At 36.8% G+C, this 21,061-nt stretch overlaps 1 protein-coding gene across 1 annotated transcript in view; it reads right to left on the bottom strand.

The window, feature by feature from the left end:
- Positions 1-4,411: 4,411 nt before the first annotated feature.
- LOC109065748 (fibrillin-1-like) overlaps positions 4,412-21,061 on the bottom strand; it is a 74,615-nt gene continuing 57,965 nt past the window's right edge. Inside the window, 16 exon segments of the mRNA XM_042775836.1 lie at positions 4,412-4,729; positions 5,424-5,592; positions 6,725-6,956; positions 8,122-8,241; positions 8,327-8,455; positions 9,643-9,759; positions 10,062-10,184; positions 11,792-11,917; positions 12,000-12,206; positions 15,808-15,933; positions 16,010-16,141; positions 16,218-16,340; positions 17,166-17,285; positions 19,765-19,890; positions 19,960-20,019; positions 20,098-20,253. Coding sequence (XP_042631770.1) covers positions 4,412-4,729; positions 5,424-5,592; positions 6,725-6,956; positions 8,122-8,241; positions 8,327-8,455; positions 9,643-9,759; positions 10,062-10,184; positions 11,792-11,917; positions 12,000-12,206; positions 15,808-15,933; positions 16,010-16,141; positions 16,218-16,340; positions 17,166-17,285; positions 19,765-19,890; positions 19,960-20,019; positions 20,098-20,253 — 2,384 coding nt within the window.

The raw sequence follows: 21,061 nt of genomic DNA, 5'->3' as shown, positions 1-21,061 counted from the left end.
TAACATTAATCAGTGCAATAATAAAAGTGCTGCAGCGTAATTCACAAGCATTTGTTGCAGTTTGCTGATTTTCGCGGGATTCGACCTGCACAGGTGTGTTCTACACGTTTACACTCATGCATGTCTCTCGGTTTCCATCTTCTGCTGATGTTGTTTTTCTTGTATTTGAATTAACTTTAACCTTAAACCTAGTGTTTCCTGCTGCTTTCAACTGTGATTACTGCACAGGATCAGAATCATACACATTTCTCTCTTTTCCTCCTCTTAAATCCTGCAGAAAACACTTTAAATTCCAGTATTCACTTGCTTTCTGAGAAAAAAATAAAGCTGCTCTGAATGACTCTGAGTTCTGAGAGTGGTTCTGTAGTGGGTCTGCGGTGAAGAAGGGCGAGCGCACTCTCCGCTGATCTGTGAGAGGATCTGTTACCTGGAGCTGCAGGTAAACGCTGCTGTCGTTAACATGCGTCCCTCGTTAGTCGCGTGACTCGCGTCTATAAGAGCATCTGTTCCTGGTTTCAGACGCTGATGAGACGGAGAGAGGAGCGGGACCGGCACCAGCTGAAACCCTTACTGTATTAAATGTTGTAAACATGAACACTTAAAATGTGTCTATTTCATAATGACATTAAACTTTTTTTTTTTTTTTTCTTTGTGCAAAACATGCACATAAATGTCCGAAGGGTAACCGTTTGGTCATCCTGCTTTTATTTGCAGTCTATTAAACAAGTTTTTTTCTACCTTCACATTATAGTAACTTTGTGCTGTTGGTATTTTAATATTATTTGTTACAGTATTTGTACTCTCACATATTTTTTTCACATGCAGAGCAGGGTTTTTGTGTTTTTTCTCTCTCGTCATTTTGACCTGGAGAGGATTTTCTTTTGCATGCATTTTTTTTTTTTTTTTTTTTTTTTTTGTGAATACTACCAAAATGATTCACTCAAAAACTTTAAGCCCTTTAATTAATCGGTTTCGAAAGAAACACACAACCTGTGCTAATTGAAAGAAAACAAGTTAATCACTAGATTGAATCCAGTAGTTGCTGATAAAAGACGGAGCGTAATGAGACATTTTGTTTTAAAATGCTCATCATTTTTGATCAGAAACACAGATTTGAGTACAGGATTTTCATCAGCACAAGAGTTAAAGAACTGCAGTGAAATGTGGAAGTGAATGTCGCTCAGGAGCCGCTGGGTGGCGCTACAGGACACTTAATAAAAACACACGCAGTCTCGAACTAAAGCTCAAAGATGAACCCTTATATAACCCTTTGCATCATTCACAGACTCGCAACAAAATTCAGTGAGATTTTCAGGTTAAATACACAAGATATCTTTCTTTATCTTAAATAAAAACGTCCTGCAGTTATATCAGATGGTAATACTATAGTACTGTGCTGAATAGACCATAGTAATGGAAATTACATTACAGTGTTGAGGGCCTAAACATGCTCGAAAACTCATGAAACTGCGCACGCGCCAGATGTGGCGAACGTTTATGTCTGATATGGGTTTCAGAAGTGGGCGTGGCAAAATGGCTCGATGGCGCCTCCTATACGCTTTCAGCGAAGTGCACCTCGCGCTACGTTTCACGTACGTCTTCGAAATTCGGTACACACACGTAACACACCAATACCTACAAAAAAGTCTCTTGGAGCAAAATCTGAAACCATACAGGAACTCAGTTATTTTTAATTTTCTCACCGTTCACTGTTTTCCTAAAGCCACTGGGTGAAAGTGGCTCCGGGTGCGAGGGCCCTTTCAACACTGCTTGCAGCTTTAATTGATCATGAATGTCTTTGCTGTTAAACGTCACAATCTCCTGCTTCTGGTGTCAGATCTTGAGTGATTTTGATCAAGTAAAGGTCAGAATAACTGCAGTAATATCTCCAGATGAACTCTTACTGGACTGAAGCAGCTCAGCTTTACTTGATTCTCCATCAATCATGTTTTAGAGTCTCAAATCTGATCATCAGGATCTTTTGAGGAGCGTTTGTTTCCAGAAGCTTTACTTTCACTGTTCCTCAGCGGAGGAATGATCTTCACAAGCCTCCAGAACATCTCACATCTTCTGAGGAGCCTTTATTTCTTCATCTCTCAATCACTGCATTATATGTTTGGATCATTTACATCTCATCTCACTGAGACACATTACTGCAGAGATAGAGCCAAGGCTGATATTTAGATCATTTTATGTAAGTATCTGCTGTACTGTTATAAACATCTCATTGATTTACATCACAAGCATCAGAATTTGATCATATAAATATCAGCATCTGCACCAAATTGCATATTTTTGCTCAGTCTCTGAATAAAACTGAGCTGTTTTTTCCTCCATATTCTCACTGTATCAGACTATATGAACCATAAAAGTCTGATGGATCAAACACCATACTCAACAAAAAAAACATATGCAAACTTTCGTCTTTTGTGTAATATATTTCGTCTAAAGTTTCAATTAACTGTTCCACTTTAAAAAAGGATTGGATTGGATATGTCAGGCTTTACAGGGTTAAAGAGGACCACAGTACTGTAAAACAGCAGTATTATGGTACGATGTCAGTGTTGTCCATTTCGGATCATCGTTTTCTGAGGAACCGAGTGAGGACCGAGTGATTCTGAGAGCTGATGGAGTTCAGAGGTCGCTCTGAAAGAAGGCCAGCGCTCGAGTCGCCCGTACAACCAAAAATATGTTTTTATTGTGAATGTACATCTAAGCCGAACAGAACGTGGTCGTACAGACGGCGGAGGCGGCGGAGGCCACAGGTGTGTGTGTGGAGGTGTGTGTGGCCGTCAGACCTCAGTGCATATGATCGAGTCACAGAAACACAGTTTACAAGTAGTTGGTCATTATAAGAAGCACCATTACAAACCCCTCGTTCCAGGGGTCCTCTAGTTTACAAATGCGTTCGCGAGTAAAAAAGTGACACGGTTACAGTATAGACACACTTAAATTACATGGACAGGTTTCTGCGGGTCTTAAAAAGGTCTGCATTCGCTCTCACACACAACTTGAGGCCTAAAAAAAGTCTAAAATTGGAGAAAGTCTTATAAGTGCTGCATGCACAGCAAAAAAAAAGAGAATATCTTCCTTAGTATTTCTGAACTTTCTCACATTTACTGGAATCTTTTTATGGAAAGTACTGCATTATGTTACTTTTGTGTTACATTTTGTCACCTGAGCTGGCTGTATTAATTTTTAATAAAAAAAAAAAACTAAAATTAGCAAGTTTAAAGGCACTTTCACACTAAAAATGACTTTAATAATCCTCATGCTGAAGGAAAACGAGACGGAGCTGTCAGTCAATACATGAGGAAATACAGTAACTTGCAAGATATTTTCTTGTAAATTTAAAAGTTATGCATAACGTTACTAGTTACGTGAAAACAAAGTGTGATTACTCCATCCAGTAAATGTTGATTTAAGAATCTTCAGACATTTGCTCTGGAAAACAAGATGGAAATACTGAAGAAGAACAGCTCTTTTTTTGCAGTGTGATACAGTAAAACTTTCATATTTTGGTGTTTATGAGTAGAGATAATCAAACCATAAGCTGTTTGTTTTGTTAAATGAATTAAAAAGTAAGAGATCTGTTGGATTTGTATTTTCAAACTTTGACGTATTTACATTTAGAGACCACACTGACCAGTCATAAGGGTCAGTTTTTGTAAAATTGAGATTTATGCATCATCTGAAAGCTGAATAAATAATCTCTCCATTGATGTGTGGTTTGTTAGGAGGACAATATTTGTCTGAGATACAACTATTTGAAAATCTGGAATCTGAGGGTGCAAAAAAATCTTTATAATAATCTTTGAGAAAATCATCTTTAAAGTTGTTCAAAATAAGTTCTTAGCAATGCATATTACTAATCAAAAATTAAGTTTTGATATATTTACGATTCAAAATATCTTCATGGAACATGATCTTTACTTAATATCCTAATGATTTTTGGCATAAATGAAAAATGTATCATTTTGACCCATACAATGTATTGTTGTCTATTGCTACAAATATCCCCCAGTTTTGTGCTGCAGGGACACAGATATTGTGTTCCACTGGATTTATTTCTTTACTTGCTCTTAACTGACCTTGATAAGAGCAGCAGAAACCCTGTTAGCATAGCTGCAGAGAACAGAAAGGCTAGCGTCGGGCAGCCGTGGACGGCGTGGGTCGGTTATTACAGTGCATGAATCTACGCGCTCACGTGACTAGCACCGGTAAGATACGACAGACTGAGCGCGGCGCGACCCTCCCGTCCGTTCCTCCGCGGCGGTGGGAGTGTGTTATATGGTATGCGAGCGTATGATGCGGTGCGTGCTGCTCTTTGGGCGAGGCTCTGTCCGTGTGTCCATCAGTGCAGGACGATCTGGACGCTCATGTGCAGAGTGTTTTATGGTTTTCCGCTGTGTTATTCGGTGTGTGGCTCGCCCGTGGGCTCTCTGCTGCCGGTCAGCGGCACGCTGCGGATCTGTATATAATACACTCCCGGCTGGAGAGCTTTCTTCTTGGATATGTGCAGGTAGCTGACGCCGTCCTTCTGGTTCATGCGGAACAGACCGTCGTCGTTGCCGTAGTCGATAGCGTAGCGCACGTGGTTAGCGAGCGTGGACAGCGCCGGCTGGAAGTCGATGATGTGGTCTTTGCTCTTCAGTGTGCTGATGTTCAGACGCAGCTGCAGCGTGTGGTCCACGTCTACACTGGCCAGACTGACCCAGTCCAGATCGTTCTGCACACACACACACACACACACACACACACACACCATCAGGGGGAGCTTCATCTCCAAACACTAGAGAATTCAGATATTTTCATTATTTCTGCAGTAGTTATAACAAAGCTGCTTGATTTCGAACTTTTTTTACTGACAGAAAGCTGGGAGTGTTGATTTATTCTGTGATTCCAGGAATGTAAAAAAAAAAAATGTCAGATCATTCTGCTCCTACTGTTTTATAATTGATAAATCACATAATTTTATTCATGTATTTGGCAGATGAGTTCATCTAACCCGTCTAATGCAGTCGCTGGGACTCGAACCCACAACCCTGCTGTTGCGAGCATTGCGCTCTGAACAGTCTCTCATCTTCAAAGTGCATTGTGTTCAATCATCTCTGTGTCTGAGCAGCAGAAAGAGAGAAGCTTGATCATTTCTGACTGTACGTCACTCATTTGGGGTTTAAAGGTCATTTTCTACATCAGTGTGCTTGTCTCGAGTTATGGTTTGTTAAGATACGACAGACTGAGACATCTGTGTCAAATGTCCTCATCGCTGCTTAGGTTTCTGGGTAATTATGTAGTCTTGTAGACGTGACCCACCATGAGCGGCTCTCACTGACCATGTGATCATGTGCTTCACGTGTTGTGTGTTTATATCACACACAGGTTATAAGAGCTCAGAAGCGTCTCAGTGAGCGCTGGATCACCTGCAGCTCCTCGGTTCCGTTGACGTTCCTGCGTTTACGGCCCTTCTTCGGATAGCCGTTGATCTTACACTCGTAGCAGGCCTCAGGAGAGAGAGCGTTCTCATCTCCATCAGCGGCGGGAGTCAGAGGAGATCCACCGGACGACAGCCCTGCGCCGGACAGACAGTGCCTGAGACACACACACACACACACACACACACACACACACACACACACACACACACACACACCACAGAACAACAGAATCAGCTGAATACAGATGTGCATCTACTGATAAATGTGCTTATAAAGGCTAGAGATTCACGCTACACACGTGTTCTGGTGTATGTTGTGCTCTTTTTAGTATTATTTATATACTATTACAGTATTTATGATATTATAATATAAAATATTTATTATATTTGCAGTTTATTTTAATGTTATTTAAATTTTTTGACAAATTTATTTGCCTTTGACATTTTTATTTGTTTTTTATACATATATTTCTATTTTGCTTCATTTTAATTTTATTTTTTAATTAATTTTATTCAAATTAAACTTTTTTTTTTCAGTTTGTTGCAAAGGCAACTTTAATAATTTTCAAGTTTTTTTTACATTTGAGTTTCTCATTTAATATTTTATTTTAGTTATTTTTATTTAATTTACCAAAAACCTTTTTTTTGTTTCGTTTTTAGTACTTATTTAGTTTGATGCCATAGTAACATTTAAAAAAAATTAAATTTGACCTTTTAATCTAATATTTTATTTCAATTGCCTAAAACAATTTATAATATTTTTACTTTAAGTTAACAACAAGAACAAGGTATGTGTCATGTCATGTGTTTTAGTTCTATTTACATTTAGTAATAGTATTTAGTAATATTTTTAATTCATTTTTTTCATATTTTTAGTTTTCAAGTAATTGTGTTATTTGCTTTTCATGTTCAAGGCAACAATTCTCATTTTATTTAATTATAAATAATTTTGTTTTGTGCTTTCATAGTTTTTATTCATTTTGCGTATGTTATATTTCTTTTATTTCATTTTTAATAATGTGTAGTAGTTTTATCAATTTTAGTACTTCATATTAAACTTATTTCAGTTACTTGTCATTTCTCATTTTTAAGTTTTTTGATTTTGAATTAGTATTTATATTTTATTGTGTGTGTGTGTGAGTGAGAGTGTGCGTGTGCGTGTGTGTGTGTGTGTGTGTGTGTGAGAGTGTGTGTGAGTGTGTTAGTGTGTCTGTGCATGTCTGTCTGTGTGTGAGAGTGTGTGTGTGTGTGTGTGTGTGTGTGTGTGTGAGAGAGAGAGAGTCTGACCCCTGTCCAGCGCGCAGGTATCCAGGTGGGCAGCCGCACAGGTATCCTCCGTCGGTGTTGGAGCAGCCGAAGCTGCAGGGGTTCTGTGACGAGCTGCACTCGTTGACGTCCTGACAGCCGCCCGTCATCTGCTCGAAGGCGAAGCCCGTCGGACACAGACAGCGGAAACTGCCCAGCGTGTTGTGACACGAGGCGCCGCCGCATATCTGACTGTTCTGGCACTCGTTCTCATCTGGACACACAGACACACACGGGGTCAAAGGTCAGGCCGGTTCCCACAGCGCCGCTCCACTGACCTACATTCACACCCTCTCAGTCTCTCAGTGAGCAGACACAGTGTCTACAGGAGCACGAGGACCAGCTGGATTCACACCAAAGATCAGGAGACTTCAATCAGCATGAGAAGAGCCGAGCGTCCAGTCACAGACCGACAGACCCCCACGAAGGATGATGGGAAACACTAACCTCACACACACAGACTGGGATGACAGTCTCGAGTTCATGTTTGAATCTATTCTTATTTTGAGGAACCGATATTGATTCTTAAATCCCAAGATCAATAGCTGTAATTGAATTGAAAACTTGTAATTCAATTCAAATCAAATCAGACAAACATATAGACATGGACAGATGGACAGTCGGACAGACAGATGGACAGACAGAAATACAGATAGATGGGCAGACAGATGGACAGTCGGATGGACAGATGGAGAGATGGACAGATAGACAGAGACAGATGGACAGATAGAAATACAGACAGATGGACGGACAGATAGACAGATAGACAGACAGGTGGACAGTTGGATGGACAGATAGACAGATGGACAGATAGAAATATAGATAGATGGACGGACAGATAGACAGACAGGTGGACAGTAGGATGGACAGATAGACAGATAGAAATACAGACAGATGGACGGACAGATAGACAGACAGGTGGACAGTCGGATGGACAGATAGATGGACAGATAGAAATACAGACAGATGGATGGACAGATAGACAGACAGGTGGACAGTCGGATGGACAGATAGACATAGAAATACAGACAGATGGACGGACAGATAGACAGACAGGTGGACAGTTGGATGGACAGATAGACAGATGGACAGATAGAAATATAGATAGATGGACGGACAGATAGACAGACAGGTGGACAGTCGGATGGACAGATAGACAGATAGAAATACAGACAGATGGACGGACAGATAGACAGACAGGTGGACAGTCGGATGGACAGATAGACAGATAGATAGACAGATAGAAATACAGACAGATGGACGGACAGATAGACAGACAGGTGGACAGTCGGATGGACAGATAGATGGAGAGACAGATGGACAGATAGAAATACAGATAGATGGACAGTCAGAGAGACAGACAGGTGAAGGTGTCTCACCGACGCACTGGTTCCACTGGTAGTGCTGCAGGTATCCCTGTGGACAGCTGCATCTGTAGCCGCCCACCAGATTCTGACAGCCGTGCTGACAGCGATGATTCCCCACACACTCGTCCATGTCTGACACATACACACACACATGCCATATTAGTGAGACCTTCTGATGTGTGTGTGCATATGTGTGGATGTGTGTGTGTACGTGTACCTTCACAGTGCTGTCCGTTGGGGTCGAGGGAGAATCCTCTCTGACACTCACAGTTGAAGCTGCCGGGGCTGTTCTGACACACTCCGTTCGGACCGCAGAGACCCGGTTCAGTGGTGCACTCGTTATTATCTGCCACACACACACCTTTCATCACTCTATGAACTATGAATGCTGATCATGATATCAGAGTCAGGACAGAAAAGGGAAGTGCTTGAGGACACAGTGCTGGTTTTGTGTTTTACAGCTGTTTACTTCAGCTAATGCATCTCATCTAAACACCAGCTGCTGTAACCACGGCAACAGAACAGGTACATCCCATAACAACTGACAGCTGGGTCACCGTGGCACCAGACGCCTGGAGCTGCAGACGTGACATCATCAGAGCGTCTTCCACAACATCTGCTCAAGACTAGTGCACAGTACCAGGCTATTTGGACACATACCACGGTATTCATTCAGGAGACACTGAAATAAACTGAACTGAATTTCCAACGTGACATGAAACAGCTAAAATCATTTTTTGTTATATATATAACCAGGGTAATTATCTTAAATAAATTAAAACCATAAAAAACATTTTTGATACTTTAAAAAAATAAAATAAAGAGTTAACTGAAATAAAATTAAATATAAAACAGATTTATTGTGGCTAGTTGCAAAGGCAACATCTTATTTTCATTTAGTTAACTTGAAGTACTATAACTAAAACTGAAATAAGAATAAAAACTATACAGACTTTTAAAAAAACTACTAAAAATCACAAAGACAACAAATTAATTAAACTTTCAACTAAATTTGAAATAAAAAATCTAAAAATAAAAAATGAATTAAAAATATTTATAAAAACTATAATGGCAATGATACTAAAATAACATCACATTACAACAAGATGGCTTTCAAATTACAGTCAACAATATAACAGGGGCTTACAAACTACAAAAACAAAATAAAATTTAAAACGTGAAGGAATATATATACACAATATTAATAAAATAAGTACAACTGAAAAAATATTTTTAAAAAATGATTAAAAAAAATGTAATAAAATTCTCTTGAGAATAAATAATAACCTAAACACATATCAAAGAGTATTACAACTAATTCCAACAAAATGCCAGTGTTTTTCTTCCTAATTTCTGACAGGGCTTTTAGATAACGTAGCAAACATAAACTACTAGTTTACATAAATGACAGCATTAACACTCCGGGTATACGGCAAGTGTGTTTACTAGTCCAACTACACATGACTATCTGCATTCAGCATGTTTTCTCTGCGATGTGTGTGTGTGTGAGTGAGTGAGTGTGTGTGTTCTCACCGATGCAGGCCGTGTGGTGTTGTGTGAATCCTGGTGGGCATTTGCAGGTGAATCCTCCGATGGTGTTGACACACAGGAACTGACAGTTGTGTTGTTTGGTGGCGCATTCATCCAGATCTGGAGAGACACAGAGTCAGAACACACACACACACACATGTGCACTCTGTCCTGCCGGTGAACCTGAGCTCTGAGACTGTAGGCGTAGTGCTGCACCGGTGTAAATAATGAGCCGTGTGTGGTTAATGTGATGTGTGTTTAATCAGACGTGTGTTTGTGTGTGTTTATATCTTATCTGGGGCAGGAGGAAGTCAGATTTAGTCTAGACTCACTAACCGCTCTCTGTCTGTCTGTGTGTGTGTGTGTGTGTGTGTGGTGTGTGTGTGTGTGTGTGTGTGTGTGTGTGTGTGTGTGTGTTTTACCCGTGTGTGTCTTGGCATCGTCCTGCAGCACGTATCCTCGCGGGCAGGAGCACAGATATCCACCATCGGTGTTCTTACAGATGAAGTTACAGGGTTTAGGAGCCTGAACACACTCGTCCACATCTACACACACACACATACACATACACACACACACACACACACACATACACACACACACACACACACACGCTCAGGTTTAGCCAAATCTACTCACTAACAGTGAAATCTCATGACATATTATTTAATGTATCCTTACTAGTTAAAATGCTCCTCATATTTGTATTTAAATCTAGTATTTGGACAGGTTTCTGTGATGGTTATGTTTAGGGGTCAGAGGTCAGGTTAAGGCTTAGAAAATATCATTAAGGTTATCATTAACCTGACAGAAAAACAATTGAAGTCTATGAGTCGACCTCAGTGATACAGTGAAACAAACATTTGTTTTGAGAGTTATTGTTATGGTTATATCTATGGCTATAGTTATCATTCTAATTATCACAGTTATCATTTTTCGCTATAGTTATGAATATCACTGTATTTGTTGTTATAGTTATCACTATAGTAATTGTTATTATTCTCATATAGTCATGGTTACAATTATCGCCATAGTGGCTGATGTAGTTATAGTTATATCATTATAGTCATAGTTTATCATAGTTATCATTATAGTTATCTCTATATTTGTTGTTACAGTTATCGCTATAGTCATCATTATAATTCTCGTTATAGTCATGGTTCCAGTCTTCAGTATAGTTATAGCTGTAGTTATAGTTATATCGTTATATCGTTATAGTTTATCATAGTCATTGCTATTTATATCATTATAGTTCTCGTTTTAGTTATCAATATAGTTATCGCTATAATTATTATTATAGTCATAGTTATAGTTATCAGTTATTATATTTTTATTATATTTTTCGTTATATTTACTGCTGTAGTCAATGTTATATTTATAGTTATTGCTATATTTATTGTCATAGTTCTCATAGTTATAGTTACTGTTATTGTTATCATAGTTATCGCTATATTTATTGTTATAGTTATCGTTATCACTAAAGTTATCTTTATAGTGACGGTTATAGTTATTAGTCATTGCTGTAATCACTACAACTATTGCTGTAGTTACGGTTATAGTTATCGCGATATTTATTGTTATTGTTATCATTGTAGTTACCATAGTTATCGTTAATACTATAGTTATCGTTTTTAGTCATTGTTATGATTATTAGTTATCACTCTAGTTATTGTTATAGCTATTGCTGTAGTTATGGTTATAGTTATAGATATCGCTATATTTATTATAGTTATTGTTGTAGTTATCTTTTTTTTTTTTGCTATAGTTATTATAGTTATCGCTTTCACTATAGTTATCATTTATAGTCATGGTTATAGTTATAAGTTATCAATATAGTTATCGCTGTAGTTATTGTTATAGCTATTGCTGTAGTTATGGTTATAGTTATAGATATCGCTATATTTATTATAGTTATTGTTGTAGCTATCTTTTTTTGCTATAGTTATTATAGTTATCGCTTTCACTATAGTTATCATTTATAGCCATGGTTATAGTTATAAGTTATCAATATAGTTATCGCTGTAGTTATCGTTATAGTTATCGCTATATTTATTGTATTTGTTGTAGTTATCAGTCCTCTAGAGTTTCAGAAGAGATCTCAGAAATATCTCGAGCTGTGAGTCAAAAACATGTCTGTGAGTGTGAGACTCACCCACACACTGCGTGCCTCTGATGTCAGTGGTGTATCCTGGTTTACAGACGCAGCTGAAGGAGCCCAACGTGTTCAGACACTGTCCGTTCTTACACAGATTGCCCATCACCTTACACTCGTCGATATCTGCAGAGCACACACAGATCATCCTCAGATCCACACACAAACACACACTCAGCAGCACAAACACGCGAGCCGCTGGTGTTACCCTGGCCGTCGGTGGTGTATCCGGGGCCCAGCGGGCACATCTTCTTGTACTGCGTGGTCCCGGGCAGCGGACAGAGCTCACAGTTGGGCCCCCAGCCGCGGCCCCCGTCACAACAGCACTCGGACTTCCTGACGCTGACGCGACTGCTGGAACTCATCTGACACATGGTCTGCAGGACCTCCAGGAAGCAGAAGCCCTGACGGTTATCTGAAACACACACAGCATATGTTATCGGCACCGCTTACCCAATCACCAGTGACAGTGTGTTTGCTGAACACTATAGATGCTTTACAAGGTTAAATCGTTTTACCAGCAAAAGCAAAAAATAAATAAATCTTTGGTCGGACAGCTTCAACCACTTTAGGTTTTACCAATTTAAGTGCCATTCACACCAAGAACAATAACTATAATGTTTTAATAATCGCTCTAGTGAAAATACAGGGTGTCTACAGATTTAAGACCTTTTTTAATACCATCTTATGTGAAATTAAAGACCAAACCTGGAGAAATTTTTGCGGCAATGTGACCAAAAATATTTAAGACCCAATGAATCTGAATTTAAGACATTTTAAGGACCCACAGCCACCCTGAAATAGCAAAGTCCAAACCACAACTATAACAACTGCAGAACAATATTGTTGGAATCACTTTAAGAGCTTTTTGTCTCCAGCTGACGAATGATCAAAAACATTGACAGCCAATCAGAATTCATCAGATTTTTAAGAGCTCGAACATTTAAAGCAGCAGACGACAAAACTGCAGCATGCTTAGTATAAACAGTTTGTGTGGATGCTAATATAGCTATCATTATCACTACATTTGTTATTGTTATTGCTGTAGTTGTGGTTATAGTTATCATAGCTATTGTTATAATTATCATAGTTATCATTATCACTCGTTATCACTCACTCTTTATTGTTATAGTTACCGATACAGTTCTCCTTTATTGTTATAATTATTGCTATAGTAATTGTTAGCTATCATTTTAGTTACACTATTATTATCGCTATAGTATCACAGTTATCGTCATAGTTAACGCTATAGTAATCATTATAGTTATCATTAAATTATCATTACAGTCATCACAGTTATCATTACAGTTATCGTTATAGTTAACGCTATAGTTATCGTTATAATTATCACTATAATTATATTACAGTCATCACAGTTATCGTTACAGTTAACGCTATAGTTATCGTTATAATTATCACTATAATTATATTACAGTCATCACAGTTATCGTTACAGTTAACGCTATAGTTATCGTTATAATTATCACTATAATTATCATTTCAGTCATCACAGTTATCATTACAGTCATCACAGTTATCATTATATTTAAAGATATAGTTATCGTTATAATTATCATTACAGTCATCACAGTTATCGTTACAGTTAACGCTATAGTTATCGTTATAATTATCACTATAATTATATTACAGTCATCACAGTTATCGTTACAGTTAACGCTATAGTTATCGTTATAATTATCACTATAATTATCATTTCAGTCATCACAGTTATCATTATATTTAAAGATATAGTTATCGTTATAATTATCATTACAGTCATCACAGTTATCGTTACAGTTAACGCTATAGTTATCGTTATAATTATCACTATAATTATCATTACAGTCATCACAGTTATATCACAGTTATCAGATATAGTTATCGTTATAACTTATAATTATCATTACAGTCATCACAGTTATCGTTACAGTTAACGCCTGTAGTTATCGTTATAATTATCACTATAATTATCATTACAGTCATCACAGTTATCGTTACAGTTAACGCTATAGTTATCGTTATAATTATCACTATAATTATCATTACAGTCATCACAGTTATCGTTACAGTTAATGCTAGTTATCGTTATAATTATCACTATAATTATCATTACAGTCATCACGGTTATCGTTACAGTTAACGCTATAGTTATCGTTATAATTATCACTATAATTATCATTACAGTCATCACGGTTATCGTTACAGTTAACGCTATAGTTATCGTTATAATTATCACTATAATTATCATTACAGTCATCACGGTTATCGTAACAGTTAACGCTATAGTTATCGTTATAATTATCATTACAGTCATCACAGTTATCGTTACAGTTAACGCTATAGTTATCGTTATAATTATCACTATAATTATCATTACAGTCATCACAGTTATCGTTACAGTTAACGCTATAGTTATCGTTATAATTATCACTATAATTATCTTTACAGTCATCACGGTTATCGTTACAGTTAACGCTATAGTTATCGTTATAATTATCACTATAATTATCATTACAGTCATCACAGTTATTGTTACAGTTAACGCTATAGTTATCATTATAATTATCATTACAGTCATCACAGTTATCGTTACAGTTAACGCTATAGTTATCGTTATAATTATCACTATAATTATCATTACAGTTATCACGGTTATCGTTACAGTTAACGCTATAGTTATCGTTATAATTATCATTACAGTCATCACAGTTATCGTTACAGTTAACGCTATAGTTATCGTTATAATTATCACTATAATTATCATTACAGTTATCACGGTTATCGTTACAGTTAACGCTATAGTTATCGTTATAATTATCATTACAGTCATCACAGTTATCGTTACAGTTAACGCTATAGTAATCGTTATAATTATCATTACAGTCATCACAGTTATCGTTACAGTTAACGATATAGTTATCGTTATAATTATCATTACAGTCATCACAGTTATCGTTACAGTTAACGCTATAGTTATCGTTATAATTATCATTACAGTCATCACGGTTATCGTTACAGTTAACGCTATAGTTATCGTTATAATTATCATTACAGTCATCACGGTTATCGTTACAGTTAACGCTATAGTTATCGTTATAATTATCATTACAGTCATCACAGTTATCGTTACAGTTAACGCTATAGTTATCGTTATAATTATCACTATAATTATCATTACAGTCATCACGGTTATCGTTACAGTTAACACTATAGTTATCGTTATAATTATCACTATAATTATCATTACAGTCATCACAGTTATCGTTACAATTAACGCTATAGTTATCGTTATAATTATCATTAGAATTATCATTACAGTCATCATTATAGTTAACGCTATAGTTATCACTAGAGTCATTGTGTAGTTATCACATATCATACATATATGTACTATGTATAGTTATCATTATAGTTACAGTTATCGTTACAGCTATCCTTATCGCTATACTTACAAGTCATAATCGTTATTGTTATAGTTATCATTATTGTTATAGCTAACATTACCACTATAATTTCAAGTCATCAGAGTTATTGTTAAAGTTATTGTTAGAATTATCACTATATTTATTGTTATAGTTTGTTGTAGTTAAAGTTATTTCTATAGTTATTGTCATAATTATTGTTTACACTATTTTTACTATAGTTCTTGTAATAGTTATGACTATAGTTATCTCTATATTTATCATTATATTTATCGCTATATTCATCGTTATCATTCTTGGCGTGAATGTGCCTTTATGTTAAAGTTCCTGTTTCTCAGATGTGTCTCCTGAGAAAAAGAACCCCAGTAATCTCATGTGTCTCCTCTCAAGTCTCAGGAGAGATCTCAAGAATGTCTCAAACTGTGATTTCAGGTTTGCTCAAGATGCCAATAAGAAGTTAACGATCTCAATATGACCTCAAACAACTCTCATCGAATGATCTGAGCTGCTCCACACTCATGTTAAACCTCTAGACTCTTACTGGATGATGACCAGTGACTCATTTTTACGGAATTTCAGGAGAAGCAGTCTTACCGATGCACTCAGTTCTGCTGGGACTGGGACTGAAGCCCTGATCGCAGACGCAGCGGTAACTGCCCACCGTGTTCTCGCAGCGGCCGTTCTCACAGATGCCTGGTTTGGCCGTGCATTCGTTCAGATCTGTGCGCAAACACATGTGTCAGGAGTCTGAGTGCTGCAGAGAGTGCCAGTAAAGATCAGGACGTGAGGCACTCACCCACGCAGCTGTCTCCGTTGGGCTGTCTGGTGTATCCCGGCGAGCAGATGCACATGTACGTGCCGATCAGATTCTTACAGGTCATCCCTCTGGACGCACAGTCGTCCAGCCCCTCCTCGCACTCGTTCTGATCTGATGAACACAAGCGGCACACGGAGTGTTCAAACGTGATGATGTGTGTTTGTGACGCTGAAAGAGTCGTCTTTACCTTTGCACATCCTGCGGTCTTCTCTCAGCACGTATCCCGCTGGACATTTGCACTCGTATGATCCTACCGTGTTGACACAGCGGAACGCACACAGTAGGGGATTCTGGGAACACTCGTTGATATCTAAAAACACAGCATATGTTTTCATCAAACACCAGTGTTCACACTAGAGAGTGTTTGACATCAGTTTGTAAACACGTGGATGATTCAGCATCGGTGTGAAAACAATCCAGACTGACTAGAGCAAGTGACAGTGGATTGAAGAAATTGAAGGACTGGAGACTGGAGATCATATTTGAAAAGTTGAACTACTTTAAAAAACGTGAGTATAATGGTGAAAGGCATTCACTTTGAAACCATTTTCACTCAGAAACTACTAGTAAATTTCACAAATAATTATAAAGAAATAAGGCAATTGTGAGTTTCTCACAATTCTAACTTTTAAGTTAAGCTAAACTAACATTTAAGTTTATATCTTGCAGTTTACTGAGACTTCTAATCTTTTTAATTCTGACTTTTTCCTCTCATAATTGCGAGTTTATTCAAAAATTTGAGTTTATATATCACAGTTTCGCAATTAAATTCTTCGAGTCAGAATTGTGAGATATAAACTCAGAATTGCAGGGAAAAAATCAGAATCACCGTTTTTATTCGGTGGCAGAAACAGGCTTCCATAAGTAACACATCGAATTAAACATGAAATTTTGAAGCAGAATGACTTAAATACCATTTTGTAATAGTATTCTTGTAAACTGTACATCTTGGAGAAATGATCAGGTTTAGATTGGTAACCAGCTGCTGCTAGTGATAATATACAGTAAATATACAGTGGATCAGAACCGAATCATACAGTGTGAATCAACTGGGCTTCGGAACGAATAAACACAGTGTTCAACAGGAACATCAGCAGTTCTGGAAGATTAAGTACAGCAGCAGCTCTTCACTGACCTTCACAGGTCATCATGGGTCCGGGCTCGAACCCCTCGTCGCAGCTGCACTCAAACGCTCCCTCCACGTTTGTGCAGGTGCCGTTCCCACACGGGTTCCCCAGCTCACACTCGTTCGTGTCTGATGACGGAGAACGCAGGGAACACACACACACACGAGTTCAAGTTCAACACACTCCCCATCAGCCTGATCATACACTTATGAACTAAAAATTAAACTGAACTGAATCTACACTGAACTGATTCAACATTAAACTGAACTGAATCAACGATGAACTGAACTGAATCAATATAGAACTGAACTGAATTAACATTAAACTGACAGAATCAGCAATGAACTGAACTGAATCAACAATGAACTGAATTGAATCTACATTAAAATGAAATTAATCAACATTTAACTGAATTGAATCTACTTTGAACTGAACTGAATCAACATCAAACTGACTGAATCAACAATGAAATGAACTGAATTAACATTAAATTGAATTGAATCAAAAAGTATCTGCAATAAATCAATATTGAACTGAACTGAATCAACATTAAACTGAATAAATTAACATTACACTGAATCAACATTAAACTGACTGAAATAACAATGAACTTAACTAAATCAACAATGAACGGAATTGAATCTACATAAAAATAAAATTAATCAACATTAAACTAAATTAAGTCTACTTTGAACTGAACTGAATTAACATTAAACTGACAGAATCAACAATGAAATGAACTGAATTAACATTAAACTGAATTGAATCAAAAAGTATCTGCAATAAATCAATATTGAACTGAACTGAATCAACATTAAACTGAATAAATTAACATTACACTGAATTTAATCTACACTGAACTGAACTGATTCAACACTGAACTGAGTCAACGATAAACTGAACTGAATCAACGATGAACTGAACTGAATCAATATTGAACTGAACTGAATTAACATTAAACTGAAGGAATCAGCAATGAACTGAACTGAATCAACAATGAACTGAATTAAACCTACATTAAAATGAAATTAATCAACATTTAACTGAATTGAATCTACTTTGAACTGAACTGAATCAACATCAAACTGACTGAATCAACAATGAAATGAACTGAATTAACATTAAACTGAATTGAATCAAAAATTATCTGAACTAAATCAATATTGAACTGAACTGAATCAACATTAAACTGAATAAATCAACAATGAACTGAATCAATATTGAACTGAACTGAATCAACATTAAACTGACTGAAATAACAATGAACTTAACTAAATCAACAATGAACGGAATTGAATCTACATAAAAATAAAATTAATCAACATTAAACTAAATTAAGTCTACTGAATTAACATTAAACTTAACTGAATCAAAAAGTATCTGCAATAAATCAATATTGAACTGAACTGAATCAACATTAAACTGAATAAATTAACATTAAACTGAATTTAATCAACAATGAACTGAATTGAATCTACTTTGAACTGAACTGAATCAACATCAAACTGACTGAATCAACAATGAAATGAATTGAATTAACATTAAACTGAATTGAATCAAAAAATATCTGAATTAAATCAATATTGAACTTAACTGAATCAACATTAAACTGAATAAATCAACAATGAACTGAATCAATATTGAACTGACTGTAATAACAATGAACTTAACTAAATCAACAATGAACGGAATTGAATCTACATAAAAATAAAATTAATCAACATTAAACTAAATTAAGTCTACTTTGAACTGAACTGAATTAACATTAAACTGACAGAATCAACAATGAAATGAACTGAATTAACATTAAACTGAATTGAATCAAAAATTATCTGAACTAAATCAATATTGAACTGAACTGAATCAACATTAAACTGAATAAATTAACATTACACTGAATTTAATCTACACTGAACTGAACTGATTCAACATTGAACTGAACTGAATCAATATTGAACTGAACTGAATTAACATTACACTGACTGAATTAGCAATGAACTGAACTGAATCAACATTGAACTGAGTCAACGATAAACTGAACTGAATCAACGATGAACTGAACTGAATCAATATTGAACTGAACTGAATTAACATTAAACTGAATTGAATCAAATATTATCTGAACTAAATCAACAATGAACGGAATTGAATTTAAATAAAAATAAAATTAATCAACATTTAACTGAATTGAATCTACTTTGAACTGAACTGAATTAACATTAAACTGACAGAATCAACAATGAAATAAACTGAATTAAGATTAAACTGAATTGAATCAAAAATTATCTGCAATAAATCAATATTGAACTGAACTGAATCAACATTAAACTGAATAAATTAACATTAAACTGATTTTAATCTACATTGAACTGAACTGATTCAACACTGAACTGAACTGAATCAACGATAAACTGAACTGAATCAATATTGAACTGAACTGAATTAACATTACACTGACTGAATTAGCAATGAACTGAACTGAATCAACACTGAACTGAATCAATATTGAACTGAACTGATAAACAATAAACTGAATTGATATGATATTGACATATTTTATAATTCATGAATAGAAGTAAATGTGACTGGACACGATGGGTTTAAAACCTTCACAGTTGATCCCCGTGTAGTCGAGCCGGTAGCCGAACGGACATTCGCAGCGGAACGTCCCGTCCGTGTTGATGCAGTGGCCGTTCCTGCAGATCCCGGGGTTATCTGTGCACTCGTCCACATCTGAAACACACGTCTGATCAGTCTGTGCTCACGGACACACGTGTGCGTGTTTGATTCAGTGACACTCACCCACAGCCACGTCGTCCATATCGAATTTTTTACCAGAAGCAGGACACAGAGTTTTGAATGCTGTTGAAACACACACAAACAATAACTATTACTGCCATCAAATCGTGTGTGTGTGTGTGTATGTGAGTGTGTACTCACCCTCCTCCTCCGGAGAGGGGCAGATCTCACACGGGTCGCCCCATCCCTGACCCGGCATCACACTGCAGCAACAGACATCTTTAGTGGTGTTGAAGGGCTTCGGAGCCTGACAGCGTCCGTTCTCGAACTTAGTATAACAATAACTCACACGAATATCTGACAGACAGAGAGACGAGAAACAGACATTGATTAAAGCTGACAAATTATTCTTCATAGAATCATTAGAGAAGAACCATTTGTGAAGAATCAGTTCAGAAGAATAATTTGGGTAGAGTCAACTGAGAAGAATCATTTGAGAAGAACTATTTAAGAAAGAATAAAGCTCATTCTTTCTTAAATGGAAACAAGGTGACTCGTTCAAAATAACTATATGTATAAACTTGACTTGGAATATTGACTTTCAATAAATACATTACCAGAATTATCAATAACTTTATTTACTAAACATGGACAAACATAGACACGCGTCCTGCAGTGTGCCTAAACATGATGTGTGTGTGTTTGTGTGGCTACTTAACCATATTTTAGGGACGATTTTATACCCAGACGTGAGCTGAATCTGACAAAAGCGGTCACTAAATAAATAAAAAATTGTAACTAACTGTATAGAAACAGTACCAGTCTATGAAATGACGCCATTCAGAGAGCGAAGTGTGTGTGTTGTTGAGAAAGAGATGGGCGGCTAGGTTGCTGTTAATCCCTGAGGCCTGTTTTTCATTTGCAGAAGCCTTTCCACCCTATAAACACACACACACACACACACACCCTGTCCATGGAGTCAGAATGGAAAGTGTGAGCGAGTGGAAGACAACAAATGAACGAACAGCCCTGTGTTCTGTTTCCTTCCTACTTCATGAGGAACAAATCATTCACTCATTAAACATGACGAGCTTCCTGACTGATGACCTGCAGCATCAAGTTTTCAACAACCTTGTGTATTGGAATGAAGACCTGTGCAATTGTG

Source organism: Cyprinus carpio, chromosome A18 (genome assembly GCF_018340385.1).
Source record: "Cyprinus carpio isolate SPL01 chromosome A18, ASM1834038v1, whole genome shotgun sequence".
Classification (NCBI taxonomy): Eukaryota; Metazoa; Chordata; class Actinopteri; order Cypriniformes; family Cyprinidae; genus Cyprinus; species Cyprinus carpio.
The sequence above is the reverse complement of the archived record's forward strand: the minus strand, read 5'-3'. Positions and strand labels throughout refer to the sequence as shown.